At 39.7% G+C, this 14,892-nt stretch overlaps 1 protein-coding gene across 1 annotated transcript in view; it reads left to right on the forward strand.

The window, feature by feature from the left end:
- Positions 1–14,892, forward strand: part of LOC125242700 (xaa-Pro aminopeptidase 1) — a 61,206-nt gene that overhangs the window by 38,818 nt on the left and 7,496 nt on the right. Inside the window, exons 2-5 of the mRNA XM_048151595.1 lie at positions 10,163–10,395; positions 10,892–11,098; positions 12,980–13,196; positions 13,673–13,841. Of these exons, the coding sequence (XP_048007552.1) occupies positions 10,163–10,395; positions 10,892–11,098; positions 12,980–13,196; positions 13,673–13,841 (826 nt within the window). The remainder of the gene's footprint in view (positions 1–10,162; positions 10,396–10,891; positions 11,099–12,979; positions 13,197–13,672; positions 13,842–14,892) is intronic.

The raw sequence follows: 14,892 nt of genomic DNA on the forward strand, positions 1-14,892 counted from the left end.
TCGTATGACATTTTTTTTTAACCCAGCAGATTTAAAATACTCTTATAACAAAGTGTACCAAGATTCGACAGACACGGCAATCTATTTGTACAACAGACGCACGACTAGCACGAGCGATCCTGTAAGCGTTCCGTTTTTCCTTAAATTTTTGAGGTACGGAACCCTAACAGCAGCAATGTATATTTAGCTACTGTACGTGTATAGGTAATGGAACAGGCAGGACATCTCAGGACCAAGCCGACCAAGCAACATCTCTTTATAAACGTTTGCAACTGGTGAATTATTTTTTCGTTACATGCCATTCATTCATTCATTCTACATCAACCGGATCAAATAGAAGTATTATGATTTATGTGGTTGTACTGTACAACTTAAATTGAACGTTAATATTTCTTACTATGGATTCCCTTTCCAATACATAAGCGACGCCCTACGCAGAAAAACCATTAGCGCAAATGCCCCTACTCCGAACTCGAAACGAAACACATACGCTTGAGATACATGTATACTGTATCGTATGGCGAGGATTCACCCTCGCGAATACCGCCTCGGTGCCATGAAGTCCTGGTGACAATTGACGTCACATGACGCAACACGTTCTGCAGGAGCTTCGCAACAAGCTTTAGCTTATAACTTATAAGAGCACACATGGTGTTTAAATTCCGTATAACGCCACTCAATGTAACGAGCGTCTTGTTTTTAGCTGTTTTTAGGGTTCCGTACCAAAAAGGTACAAAAGAAACCCTTATGACGCCGCTCTGTACGTTTGTCTGTCTGTCACATTATTAAATATCTCGAGAACTACTTAATCTACTTTTGCTATCGCTTTGAAATTTGGAATACTTATGGACATCGTTAACCTCTACAAATTGAAAGTATTTTTTTAATTATTAATATTAATTACAGAAAATGGCCAAAATGAACGGGGGGCAAACTTTAAATTTCAAGTAACTAGGTCAAATGGGGTACCGTTAGAAAGAGCTCAAACTGTATACATATCAAAACTATTTTTCATAATTTTTTGGTTTAAAAAATGTTTTTTGAAGGAAAATGTAAAAAAAATACCGTTCCCCCTTATCTCCGAAGTTTACCCAACATAATGAAATTTTCACCAAACATGGCTATTATAATAAATATTATAGGACAAATAAAATCGTACACGTATCTTGAGAATCTTTTTTTTTTAATTTTATAGAAACCTTTCAGTTTACATTTTAAAAATAACAATGAAATTACCTGCTTTCAAATAGTGGCAAAATGATTAAAATCGGGTCACGCAATAAATGAACAATTATCCCATAAAAATAATCTTCCGTAATAGCTCGCGCGCATTTGTTTACTCGATTTGCCGATAGATGTCGCTGTACGTTGGACGCTCATTTCCTACATGGCGTTTTTCCTGATATAATGAGGTCGGTTCAGGAGCGTCCTTGCGACATGAAAATGTCGTAAGTCGCGTAAACTATTGAAGTCGAATAGTCTTGATTTTATTTGGACGTTGTCTAACAATAAAAATATTGTATATTAAAATATTACTTGTTATGTGGGAAATTGAGTCTTGAGGGATTTAGTCAAGTCTGTAGAGTTCTATGAATAACATTTTGATAAATTTAAAAGTGGAAAATGTCTGCCTTGGGTGAGACTTGAACTCACGGCCTCTGGCCTCAAATTTCGCTGGCTTGGTTGATGTCTTGGTGGCTCAGTTGGCAGAGCGCTGGAGTATCGATCCAGAGGCCGTGAGTTCAAGTCTCACCCAAGGCAGACATTTTCCACTTTCAAATTTATTCTAAGCCTAACGGCATCGATTGCAGACGTTTCTGCTAATCAGAAGTTAAAATTTAACATTTTGATGATTCGACTATTGAAAGTTTGTACGGAATAACGGAACCCTCGGTGAGCGAGTCCGACTCGCACTTGACCGGTTTTTTTCTTTAATATTATCTTTCTCAAACTTACAATGTATCCGGACTATTGCAACCTCCAGACTTTAATTTGCTGCGGCAAGCCGTCGCGAATTAACTTACTCTCGTTAACAACATTCAACTTACGCTCCATGTTCACAATTTTCTTTTTTAACCCCAGGCGCAAAAACGACGGGGTGTTATAAGTTTGACGTGTCTGTTTGTCTGTCTGTGAGTGTGTGTCTGTCTGTGGCATCGTAGCTCCCGAACGGATGAACCGATTTAGATTTCGTTTTTTTTTTGTCTGAAAGCTGACTTAGTCGGGAGTGTTCTTAGCCATGTTTCATGAATGTCGGTATTGTCGGTATACTATGTCGCGGTTGGGGTTTTTTTCAAAATTTTAATTTTGTGGTTAGGTTATTCTTTGCTAGTTTGAGAAAAGCACTATACATACATGCCTCGCCGCGCCGTGAAAAGGGCTTACGCCATGGCTTGCGTGGGCGACGGTCGCGCGATGGTCGCGCGACGGCGATGCGACGCATACGAAATCAAACCTTATCGATATGGAAGTATGAGACGCGACGGCGACACGCAAGACACGGCGTCACATGCTTCGTATCACTTTCCGGATATACCGGCCTACTCAGCCGGTATCTTCTCTCCCGGCGACGACCGAACTGGCCTAGTGCGTAGTGACCCTGCCTGCTAAGCCGCGGTCCCGGGTTCGATCCCGGTAAGGACATTTATTTGTGTGATGAGCACAGATATTTGTTCCTGAGTCATAGATGTTTTCTATGTATACACCCTGTTTTTATTGAATTCCGTTAACTTTGAGGGAAGGTTCTTTAGATCAAATACAATTAATTTCTCTAAAAAAACTAGCGTCTTAACTCTTACGGTTACCGAGTTATTAAAAAAATAAAAATAATTACTGAACACGTGCCTTTACCACTCCCTAATGTTATTTGTTTTGACATGTGCCGTCAATCACTTGACACTGACTTAAATGTTATCCTTAAGGGTCTCTCACACTGATTAATTCATTTATTATGTATAAAAACGATGAAAAAAAAATTTTTTGCGAATTTAACTAAAAGTGATATACAGGGTGGTTCCTGATAATGAACCTAACAACGTGTGGAATTTAACGGATAACAAAAAAAACACGGTGTATAAGTACCCATAAGTATGTTTATCGTCGTTTAGCACCCATGGTACAAGCTTTGCTTAGTTTGGGGCTAGGTTGATTTGTGTAAGGTGTCCCCACAATTTATATTTATTTATTATTTCCTAGCTTTTGCCCGCGGCTTCGCTCGCGTTAGAAAGAGACAAAAAGTAGCCTGTCACTCTCCATCCCTTCAACTATCTCCACTTAAAAAATCACGACAATTCATCGCTCCGTTTTGCCGCGAAAGGCGGACAAACAAACAGACACACACACACTTTTCCATTTATAATATTAGTATGGATTTATCGGACGTAATGTACTATTTTCTATAGATATTTCTTGCTTGTCTAGGCACCGCTAGCTAGCTTAACCTTATTGTATATGCATCATTTATATTTTTGACTATATTGACAACATGTCAAAATTAAAATTTTAATATATGTATGTATAATTGTCAAGGTCATGCATTAAAGAGTTAAATAATGTAAATATCAAGACAAAACCTCCCTCTCCTCTAAAAACCAAATACATCAAATATCTCCCCCATATGCCCCATTGACCTATGTAGTGGAAAATTTCGCTGGCTTGGTTGGCAGAGCGCTGGAGTATCGATACAGAGGCCGTGAGTTCAAGTCTCACCCAAGGCAGACATTTTCCACTTTTAAATTTTATTCTAAGCCTAGTGGCATCGATTACAGACGTTTCTGCTAAACAGAAGTTAAAAATTTAAATTTTGAGGTTAGGATATTCTCAAATATGTTCCTGAAAATTGGCCGCGAAGTTTCAGGTGTGTCGTTAATGGATTTTTCTCAAACATGCAATGAAATATTGTCTTTACGTTCCTTACAATGGGCTGGGAAGTATCGCTTTTTGGGCGCAACAACTCGAGAGGACTGTAAAGAGATTTCATATTATTTTTTAGGCCTAGGCCTGCAAAGTAACTTTTTTTTATAAAATATTGTCCTTTAGAGCATTTATTTTTATTTCATTGTATGTTTGATAAAAGCACTATACATGCCTCGGCGTGAAAACGTATTCCCGGCCTCGTATCCCTATCCGGTATATACCTACCCACTTGGCCGGAAATCCTCATTTTCCCGGCCTCTGATGTAATGTACTATTTATACAAATCTTGCAGCCCTAGGCCGGCAAAGTCCTCTTTTTCAATTTCCAGTCACGGATATTTGTGACATAACATCTAAGTATTTAGCCATCAAAAAAACTATAAGGGGCTTTCCAGACGTGCCGACTGCAATTGGTACAGGGCCTAAGCTTTGATCGCTCCGATATGTTTGATGGCGACTGTACTATGCACAGAGCTTAGAGTCCGACTCTACAAATTCTAATAAAAAGAACGCGAAAGCTTAACCCTTTCGCCGCCATGTGCCATGATAATATTAAAATGTCATTCGTGTCATCAACGCCATGTCAAAAATTGCAACTGTTATAAAAACAAAACAACCCGTCAAGTCGTAGCACACATAGAATAAGTCACGTCTTTATAAGTATACTCTCTAACTTTTTTTAGTGACGCATCCCGTGACGTCCCGTCCCGCCTACAATGTTACCCCCGCATTGTTTGTGCCCGAATCTCTGCTCCGCTCATAATGTCCTGGTAGAAAAAGGGGGCAAACCATTGTTCTCACGCACACGCACTTTTTTTTATTTACTCATCGTTTTGGTTGATGTCGTTGTGATTTTGATTTTCCATTGATCTTCCGTTTGAGGTTAGAATCCGATTAATTCTAGGATCCTACTTAAGTAATTTGTATAATAATAGGATAGGGTAAAAAGCAAAATCAAGTATCAATTTTATCTTAAAATAAGTTAGCAAGATCGCTTAGGTACACTTTTGTAGAAAAAGTTCTAGAAGATCATCTTCCTAATGATGTAAAAGCGCGTGAAAGAGACATGTTTTGATGTAACAAACTAAAATGTGTGAGAATGAAAGGGATGTCCATATGTTACAAGTATTGCAACTCAATTTGAGATTAAGGGAATACAGTGAAACTTAACGACAGCATTTTATGTCAATATAAGCTTTATCATACAGTTTTAAGAGCGAAGTTACAAAGGGCTTAGTAAACTTTATGTCCCTACTGTTCATCCCTTTATAAAGCTTTAGGGACTGGCTTGTAACACGGGATCCTGAGGGTCATGTGATCCTGGTGACAAAGTCGGGAAAGTTACAAAACGAAAGTCCGATCGTACCTACTCGTAGGCGACGCCATTTTGGGTCGTAAGCGCGGTGAAAAGCTCCGGCTTTCGCCCGTCCGAAAGCTCAGGGAGGTTTTAGTTTTATGCGTTATTGACCATGACATGGGTTTTATTTGGGTGGTGATGGTAATGGGTTATTTTATTATGACGGTGGCGGAAAATTAATACGCGAATGTTCTGTTATTGGCACTTATATCTGAATGTAGGTACTAAGCGAAAGATGTTGAAAGCATAATAAAAAAGTCTTCTCCGAGACCACGGGGACAACGCCGTCCTTAAAAAGTTGGAGGTCAGTTTAATATATTATAGTCATACGCGATTAAGTCCCGATTTTAAAAATAATTATGTGTAATAATAGTGAAAGTTTAAATCAGTGTTAAGTTGAAAGCACTTGGAATTTTAGAAACAAAATTAAAAAGCTCAGTCCCATGTCCCACACACCACACATCATCATTTCATCATTTCAGCCATTAATCGCCCACTGCTGAGCACAGGCCTCCCTTCGTGTACCCCACTTATCCCGGTCCTGGGCTAATCTCATCCAGAAGTGCCCCGCAGTTTTTCGAATGTCGTCCAGCATCTATGAAGAGTCTTGGAAAGTTTAGGCACGGCACATGTTATTGCAATAACATTATATCTCATTTTCATTACAATTCGAACGGAGTTATATTTTGTACCTCTTGTATTATACTCACGTCTGTATTCCCGAAATGGGTAGGCAGAGCACATGAAAATGCTGAAAAGTTTCATTACCATCACTTTTAACGATTAAGGGGATGAAATAAAACGAAATTGTGACATTGAAGTGACAGGATACCGACGCCATAATTGCACCCATGTCCCACAGTCGACTTCTACGACACCTACGGGTACACAGGACACGGGTAATGATTCGATTTGAATAGAAGGGATGTTAAAAGGTACGACTTTATTTCCGTGATATTTTTTACCTGGTAGAGAACACTGGGTAGAGCCCTACAACTTGGCTCCATAGTCCATGGTAATCGTGCTTTACCAAGTATTCTCTAAGGTACAGCGGGGCTAGTCTCGACTGGGGGGCAAATGTAACTGGTCCATTTTTTCCATGTTTTACAATGTTTGCATGTTTGCATTATTAAATAGAGTGTCCATCGGTTATACATAATATATATAGTAGGCGTGTTCAGTGGATACATGTAGAACTCAACATCATAGTGTAATAATGGAAAAAATTAATTAGTTACAATTGCCCTCCAGTCAAGATTTGCCCCGCTGTACCTTATTCGAATATATAAATGCACTTATTTAAATTATGTATATCGTTAAAACTATTTAATAATTTTTAATCTGCAATGTTGCAATAGCGCTAATGAGAAATAGCATCTTTGGCATGCTTTCGACAATTTACATTTATAAATAGTACCTATTCCAAACCATATTAGAGCGCTTAATACAAAATACAATTTACTTCATTCCTCATTGAAAAATACTATTATGCCTACGATTAATAAATTTATTAATGATAATAATGACTCGACATTGTATTAGAATTTTATTATTAGTATTATTACCTATATGATAAATTGTATTAAATTGACATCTATTGTGAAAATTGTAATGAAATTTTAGGTATTATTGTTTTAATCTGCCATTATTTCCATTGACATAGCATTTTAGAAAATATTGTTATTGTGATTAAATAATTTAGATTTCCTTTTTATCTGTAGATCTTCATTCATTTTATTTAAATAAAGAGATATTTGTTCAATGTACAATCTTAAACAAATAAAATATAATAAAAAAAAATCCTTTTAGTTTAGATATGCATACGTTTAGCTTGATAATCGCACGAGACAATGTTGTACACCTGCATAGTAGGTAAAACATAGAATAGCGCTGACATTAATGTATTTTCCCCTCACTAGCTCGGAAACACGTGTTTTGTCCTTTAATACCAGCAGGTAAAACGCATTTTATCCACTAGTGGGTAAAGTAATTTGACCTTGGATAAGGTCAAATTAACTGCTTTAAAATTGATAAAAGTAGGTGAATCTAGTAATAAGGATGATTTACCACCTGTGGAACTACTGGAAGCAGTGATAAACGCATTTTTGCGTTATAGTTTCCTCGCTGTAGTGAGGGGAAAAGTGTTACACTTGGGTGCAAATGTATTTTACTTCTCGTGTGTTAAAAAACTCACAAGTTCAGGATTCTATTCTCGAACCACTCGCTTCGCTCGTGGTTCAACTATAGAATCCTTTCACTTGCTCGTTTTTCAATTCCACACTCGGCGTTAAAATACAACTTTGCCCCCTTGTATAACAAATAACTATTATCACCTTTTCTGTAACCTATGTTTAACAAAATAAAGAATTGATTGATTATAAATTATGCAAATATCTGTTTCATATATTTAAGTACAGATAAATAAGATAAATAATTTGTAAAATATTAGCAAAAATAAAATAAGTCGGCTGCAAGCGTAAAAATGCAATTTACTTGCATAATGCACTTGTATTGTTATCATCGGTCGTTGTCACCGTTGTCACATCTCTCTCTCATGACTCACTGCATCTAACCTTCAAAACGTCCGATCTCCGCACCAACTGTCTTGTACTTACGACCTTTTGTGTCGCATGCATTGTAACTCTCGAAACATCCTATCTCGGTACTAGTTTTAAATGCATATACGGCCTTTGTGTTTTTATTGTATTGTGCGTGCATTGCAATGTCAAAGGGGCGGTCGTTGGCCGTATCCTTGAGTATCCTTGAGGCAGGACTTACAGCCTCTTACATTAATATGATGCCTTGGTAGCTCGCAGGATATTTCGTCCCTTTGGGAATACCGTCCGACCTGAGGGCCCACACAGATTTCTTTTATTTTTTGTTTATTTTATTTTATTTTTGTATATGACGTAGCGTAGGGTGTCTTTAAGATCAAGTTACTTATGATATGATTTATCACGCATATGACTATGCATTTTATATTATATTCCATCTTTACATGGTATTGATAAATGCTACAATTGCATGTAAGAATTCTTTGTAAAAATTCCAAAATGGTATCTTTTCTTTTATGCAACCTTAGTGTGCGCCGATGTCACCTCGATGGTTTTAAGGCGCGTGGGAGTATTGCCCAACTAAACTTACGATGTAAGGAAGAAAGGACTCCTTACAACCTCTGAAGTCCTTGTACTTGTTGACGTCATTCCAATAGAATTCACATCCCTTGGGTACCTCACCGGGCAATGAACTTTCATCCTGCACTTGATTGGTGAAGGATATTTATGATTGTAATAACATTTTATCTATTTTTATACATTGAGTAAAACCTCAGAACAAAGCAACATCATAAATTGTTTTGAAACTGTTGATTGACGCGGCTACGCCCCTTACGCAAAGGGAGCAAAAAAGGATCCCCCAGCGCGAGAACGAGAGGGAGAGTCGCACCCGTTGTTATCCTTGTCGCTCTTGCGAGCTTTAGAGGAGCTTTTCTTGGCGAGCTCCGCTTGGTTTATGTGGCTCTGGTAGATTCCCGCGCCGGGAACGCCGCTGTCGCTAGCCGCTTTCTCCTTCTTGAGGGGTTTTATAGAATTAATGAGGGGGACGGCAATGTCGCGTATCCGAAGCGACTACCCCATTATACACTTTTGGCACATCACGTGCATGCAACTGTGACAATAATACGCGTGGTGTTTAACGGTTTATTAGAAGCTTGTCGGGAAGGCAGGTTAAAAAAAAAACCGGCCAAGAGCGTGTCGGGCCACGCTCAGTGTAGGGTTCCGTAGTTTTTCGTATTTTTCTCAAAAACTACTGAACCTATCAAGTTCAAAACAATTTTCCTAGAAAGTCTTTATAAAGTTCTACTTTTGTGATTTTTTTCATATTTTTTAAACATATGGTTCAAAAGTTAGAGGGGGGGGGACGCACTTTTTTTTCCTTTAGGAGCGATTATTTCCGAAGATATTAATATTATCAAAAAACGATCTTAGTAAACCCTTATTCATTTTTAAATACCTATCCAACAATATATCACACGTTGGGGTTGAAATGAAAAAAAAATCAGCCCCCACTTTACATGTAGGGGGGTACCCTAATAAAACATTTTTTTCCATTTTTTATTTTTGCACTTTGTTGGCGTGATTGATATACATATTGGTACCAAATTTCAGCTTTCTAGTGCTTACGGTTACTGAGATTATCCGCGGACGGACGGACGGACGGACGGACGGACGGACGGACAGACAGACATGGCGAAACTATAAGGGTTCCTAGTTGGCTACGGAACCCTAAAAAAGATCGGAGTTAAAAAAGGAGTTATTTTTGGATAGCGGCAGCAAGTCACTTTTTATCTACAGGTTTTAAGTTATCATGCTCGTTTAAATTTTCCTATTTTCCGCACTTGTATCGTATTGTAATGTAATGTACCAATGGTGTTCTCGTAATGTTTCTAAAAGCTTGGTGGCATTGTACGAGTACAGTTAGTACAAATTGACTAGTACAGAATAAGCAGTGGCGATATTCTTGAGTGCTTTATAAATCTCAATTATCTAATCGTTTGTAATTAACTGCCATGTTGACTTTATGCATTTGTGAGAAATGGATAAGACACTTAACTAATCTGTTCAGTAACTTTTTATGAAAATAGGATTTGTAGGTACATCCGTTTTCTAAATCCATCAGAAAATGTTAGGTGATTTAGACGCCTTCAGTCGATTTTATATTGTGCAATAAATCTTTCTTACTTATATACATTTGAATTGGACTTTTCTTACTATCAGTTGTTTGCCGGACTGAAATCATTTCAAATAGATTTTTTTGCACATTTTTGGTATAAATTGTACAGAAATGACCAAGGTTCATGGAAGATGACACATAATATTATGTATCTTTTCAGTATGTCAAGCCGTGCTCCGTACCACCAACGTCACAACCACGATGGCCCCACCAACGCTACCCACTCTGCCCTCCCCTACCGAGAACCAGCTCTCTGTATCCTCCGTGACCTGCCCTGATGACGTCAGCACGAGCCCCCTCCAGCGGCTGAGGAGAGCCATGAGGGACACGATGTATACGCAGATGAGCAGCTTCTTTGATGCGTTCCTGGTGTTTTACAGCGACGAGCACTTGGTATGTAGTCTTGGTAAAAATTAGGTGGCTCTTTCCGAGAACCAGCTATCTATGGCAGCTATCGGTATCCTCCGTGACATGCCTTGACAGCCCAGGGTGGCTAGCCGAATGGCACAATCGCTCACGAAACGAAGCGCTAGTAGATATCTATCTCTATCGCGCTTGCGTATTGGCGCGACAGAGCCAGCGGCGTATCGCTTTCGTTTGGCGTCGGAGAAATGCCATTCGGCTACGGGGCCTGATGGCGTCATCTCGAGCCCATACGATCATATAGCTCTACAAGTGAATTTGAACTTCATCTAAACACCGCCCAGCAAACGACACAGAAAATAGAGAAGTGTTTCTTCTTTGTAAATTGCGTGTACGGATGTTCATCTTCCACACTTGGAATCGATTTGAAAGTGAATAGCTACATATCTTCTTTCTCGGTTCCCATTAGTTCTGCAAGCTTCAATTAGTCCCAACAGTTCCAAATTTCATATCCTATATTTTACAGAGCGAGGAACCGCCAGCGGACGAACGGCGCCTACAATACATCAGCGGCTGGGACGGAGCCGGTATTGCCGTAGTTCTGGCACAAGGCGAAGCAGCAGTCTGGGTGGCCAGTGGTGATGTGGGAAGAGCAAGGGCTTCTCTGTCCTGCTCTTGGTTGATTATTGATGCTGATGACTCCGGACAGCCTAGTATCGCTGAGTGGATTACGGTGAGACTGAGATTCTACATAAATTTCTTTGCCTGGATATTTCCCTAGTACAAGTGAAGCAGCTTAGCAGTCTGGGTTGCCAGTGGTGATGTGGGAAGAGCAAGGGCTTCTCTGTCCTGCTCTTGGTTAGTTATTGATGTTGATGTCTCCGGGCAGCCTAGTATCGCTGAGTGGATTACGGTGAGGTTCTACATAAGTGTCTTTACCTATATATAAGTAGCTTTTCTCAAACATGGTATGAAATATTGATGTTATGTGCCTTATAATTGGCAGCGAAGTATGACGTTGCAGGTGCGGCTAGGACGATTGATAGATAATGGAATTTCATACAAACCTTGCAGGCCAAGGCCGGCAAAGTCTTCTTTTTTAATTTCCAAACACAGATAATTGTGACATAACATCCAGGTATTTAGCCAATTAAAAAAAAAACTATAAGGGGCTTTATAGACGTGCCGACTGCAACTGGTACGGGCCCTAGACAATATTTGATTTTGGGTGCGTTTTGTTACAAAAAAATTTTTTTCGTTTTTTTTTGAATTTTTTTTTAACTTTTTGTTTTTTTATAAGCGTATACGGGGTATCAAAGGGGAACGAAAATTCGATTATTTTTGCGCTACGACGCACCGTTTAGGAGATACAGCCATCCAAAGTTACTATTTTCAGTAGACTTTATTTATTTCATACCATGTTTGAGAAAAGCACTATACATACCTCGGCGGGAAATGGGGTTGCCCGCCTCAGACCTATCCGGCTATATGTCTATATGTCTTCGGCCGGCAACCACCTTTGTCCCGGCCTCTGTAGTAATGTACTATTATCCTTTGTAGCTGGTAAGACAGACACTTTTTCTGTCTTTCGTGCTTTAATATTAATAAGTTCGTTAAACAGACGATAGCGCGACCATCCCTACTGCAGTAAGTACTAAATAACCTATTTAGTTATTATGGGTAACGTTAACTCCATCCTTTTATGTCCGTAAAAGTGTGGCGTTAAACATTGATAGTCAATTAAAATGGGTCAAGGTAGTGCTCGGGCCATGGCCAATTGGACACCCTATTAACCCTCAGACTTTATTGTTTTACTTTCCCCAATGTCATTGCTTCATAATCAGTTGACTTAGGCATGTGAATAGAATAAAACTATTACTATCACGTGCGTAGCTTATTCAATAAACATTCTTGAAGGTCGAATAGGTATCTCTTAAGATTAGTACGAGTACATTGCTCCTGGAAAGTTATGTATGAAAATCTTGGCATAATTAATGGAAGATTTTTTTTTGACTGGGATATGTACATTATAGGTCGAAGTTATTTTTCATCAACCCTCCCCATCCCTCCCCCCTCTGCGTCACCCAAACAAATTTCGACGATTTCGTATGCATTTTGGGCGAAAACTTAACATTCATTAAAGAAAATTGCAGGAAAGGACCAACTTTCGTGATGGATCACGCGAAAACTATAAGTGCTAGAACCAAAGTGTCAATGAATGATTTGTAGTAAATTTATTAAGGATTACTTCGTTCTTACGCGCTTTTTCTGTATCTTCAACAGTTTTGTCAGAAATCGAGAAAAACCGCATTTTCGGCACTTTAAGGGAGGGTAGAGGGGTGACGCAGAGGGGGGAGGAGTGGGGAGGGTTGATGAAAAATAACTTCGCTCTATAACGTACATATTCCAATTAAAAAAAATCTTCCATTAATTATGCCGTAATTTTAGCTAATTTCCCCGTATAGATCCTCATCATTGGCCTTTATTCCAAACTGATGACGACCCCATAAGGCTATAACGAATCCCACCTTCACTTTAAATACGACCGACTCGTGGTCACTTCTTTAGTAACCTTTATACTGGAGTACAGACTTACACATACTTAATTTTACAGACCCGCATCGGCCACACCGGTCGCGTCGGCGCCGACGCTCGCCTCGTCTCCATATCTGAGTGGTCAGCTTTGGCCACGGGGCTACAGCCTAGTGGAATATCTCTGGTCCATGTGCCGACGTTACTAGATCAGTTATGGAATGAAGAGACGGAGCCAGAACGGCGAAGACCGGAACCTTCCAGGATCGTGGCTAGCTTGCATCAGAACGACTGCACAGGTTTGGTCACACCTGATAATAGTATCTCTTCAGTCTTCTCCATATCCGTGAGGTCAGCATTGGAACTTACAGCCAAGTGGGATATGTCTGGTCCATGTGCCGACATTACTAGACCAGCCGTGGAAAGAGGGGACGGAGCCAGGACGACGAAGACCGGAGCCTTTGAGGATCGTGGCTAGCTTGCATCAGAACGACTGCACAGGTTTGGTCATATCCTGATAATATACTGATATGTCGTTCCTCCTCATCCAAGTGTGTCTCTTTAGGAGTATCACAGTGATCAATATTGATGCCTGCACCTCCAATTATGCTAAGTTTGCTTTGACATATCTGTACCAATGCATACTCACGCATCTTTTCACATTTTTACGTCAATCTTCGTGACCGATTTACTTCACTGTGATTATATTGATGTCATAAAATCAAAAAAATACTTATTTATTGTTTCTGATAGTCACTTACTGCTTTTTCTCCAGGACTCAGTTGGCGAGACAAAGTATCCTTCGTCCGCAATGAGCTCCGCGTGCTCGGAGCCGATGCCATGGTGGTGACTGCTCTCGATGAGGTAGCTTGGCTTCTGAACGTGCGTGGGCGGGATCTTCCTTACGCCCCGCTTCTGAAGGCCTTCGTCGTTGTCAGCACCAGGTAATGCCATCATGATCCCTGTAGGATGTAGGCATGAACTTGAAGACTGGCCTGGAATGATGACAGCTCTCGACGAGGTAGCTTGGCTGCTGAACGTGCGTAAGCGGGATCTTCCTTACGCCCCGCTTCTGAACGCCTTCGTCGTTGTCAGCACCAGGTAATGCCATCATGGTCCCTATAGAATACAGTTATGAACTTGGAGTATAATCTGTCTTGGTGTGTAGCTATGTTGATATCCGTCTTAGACAAACCAGTAGATTGGCAATTGAACCAGTATGCTGCTAGCTTCAAGCTGCTTAAAGCATTGGAAAGAACCAAGTATCATGAGCCCAGTCAGTGATTATGACTCTCGATGACCTGTTAAACGCGCATGATCTGCTTTACACGCCGTAACGTAACGTGTTATCAAGGCATAATTATAGTTATTTGTTATACAAGGGGGCAAAGTTGTATTTTAATGCCGAGTGTGGAATTGGAAAACGAGCAAGTGAAAGGATTCTATAGTTGAACCACGAGCGAAGCGAGTGGTTCGAGAATGGAATCCTGAACTTGCGAGTTTTTTAACACACGAGAAGTAAAATACATTTGCACCCGAGTGTAACACAAAACTTTTCCCCTCACTATAGCGAGGAAACTACAACACAAAAAATGCGTTTATCACTGCTTCCAGTAGTTCCACAGGTGGCATGGCATCTTTATTACTAGATTCATCTATTTTTATCAATATATTTTTCCCCTCACTAGCTCGGAAACACGTGTTTTGTCCTTTAATACCAGCGGGTAAAAACGCATTTTATCCACTAGTGGGTAAAGTAATTTGACCTTGAATAAAGTCAAATTAACTGCTGTAAAATTGATAAAAGTAGGTGAATCTAGTAATAAAGATGATTTACCACCTGTGGAACTACTGGAAGCACTGATAAACGTATTTTTTGCGTTGTAGTTTCTTCGCTATAGTGAGGGGAAAAGTTTTGTGTTACACTCGGGTGCAAATGTATTTTACTTCTCGTGTGTTAAAAAACTCGCAAGTTCAGGATTCTATTCTCGAACC

This window comes from Leguminivora glycinivorella, chromosome 3 (assembly GCF_023078275.1).
Source record: "Leguminivora glycinivorella isolate SPB_JAAS2020 chromosome 3, LegGlyc_1.1, whole genome shotgun sequence".
Taxonomy (NCBI): Eukaryota; Metazoa; Arthropoda; class Insecta; order Lepidoptera; family Tortricidae; genus Leguminivora; species Leguminivora glycinivorella.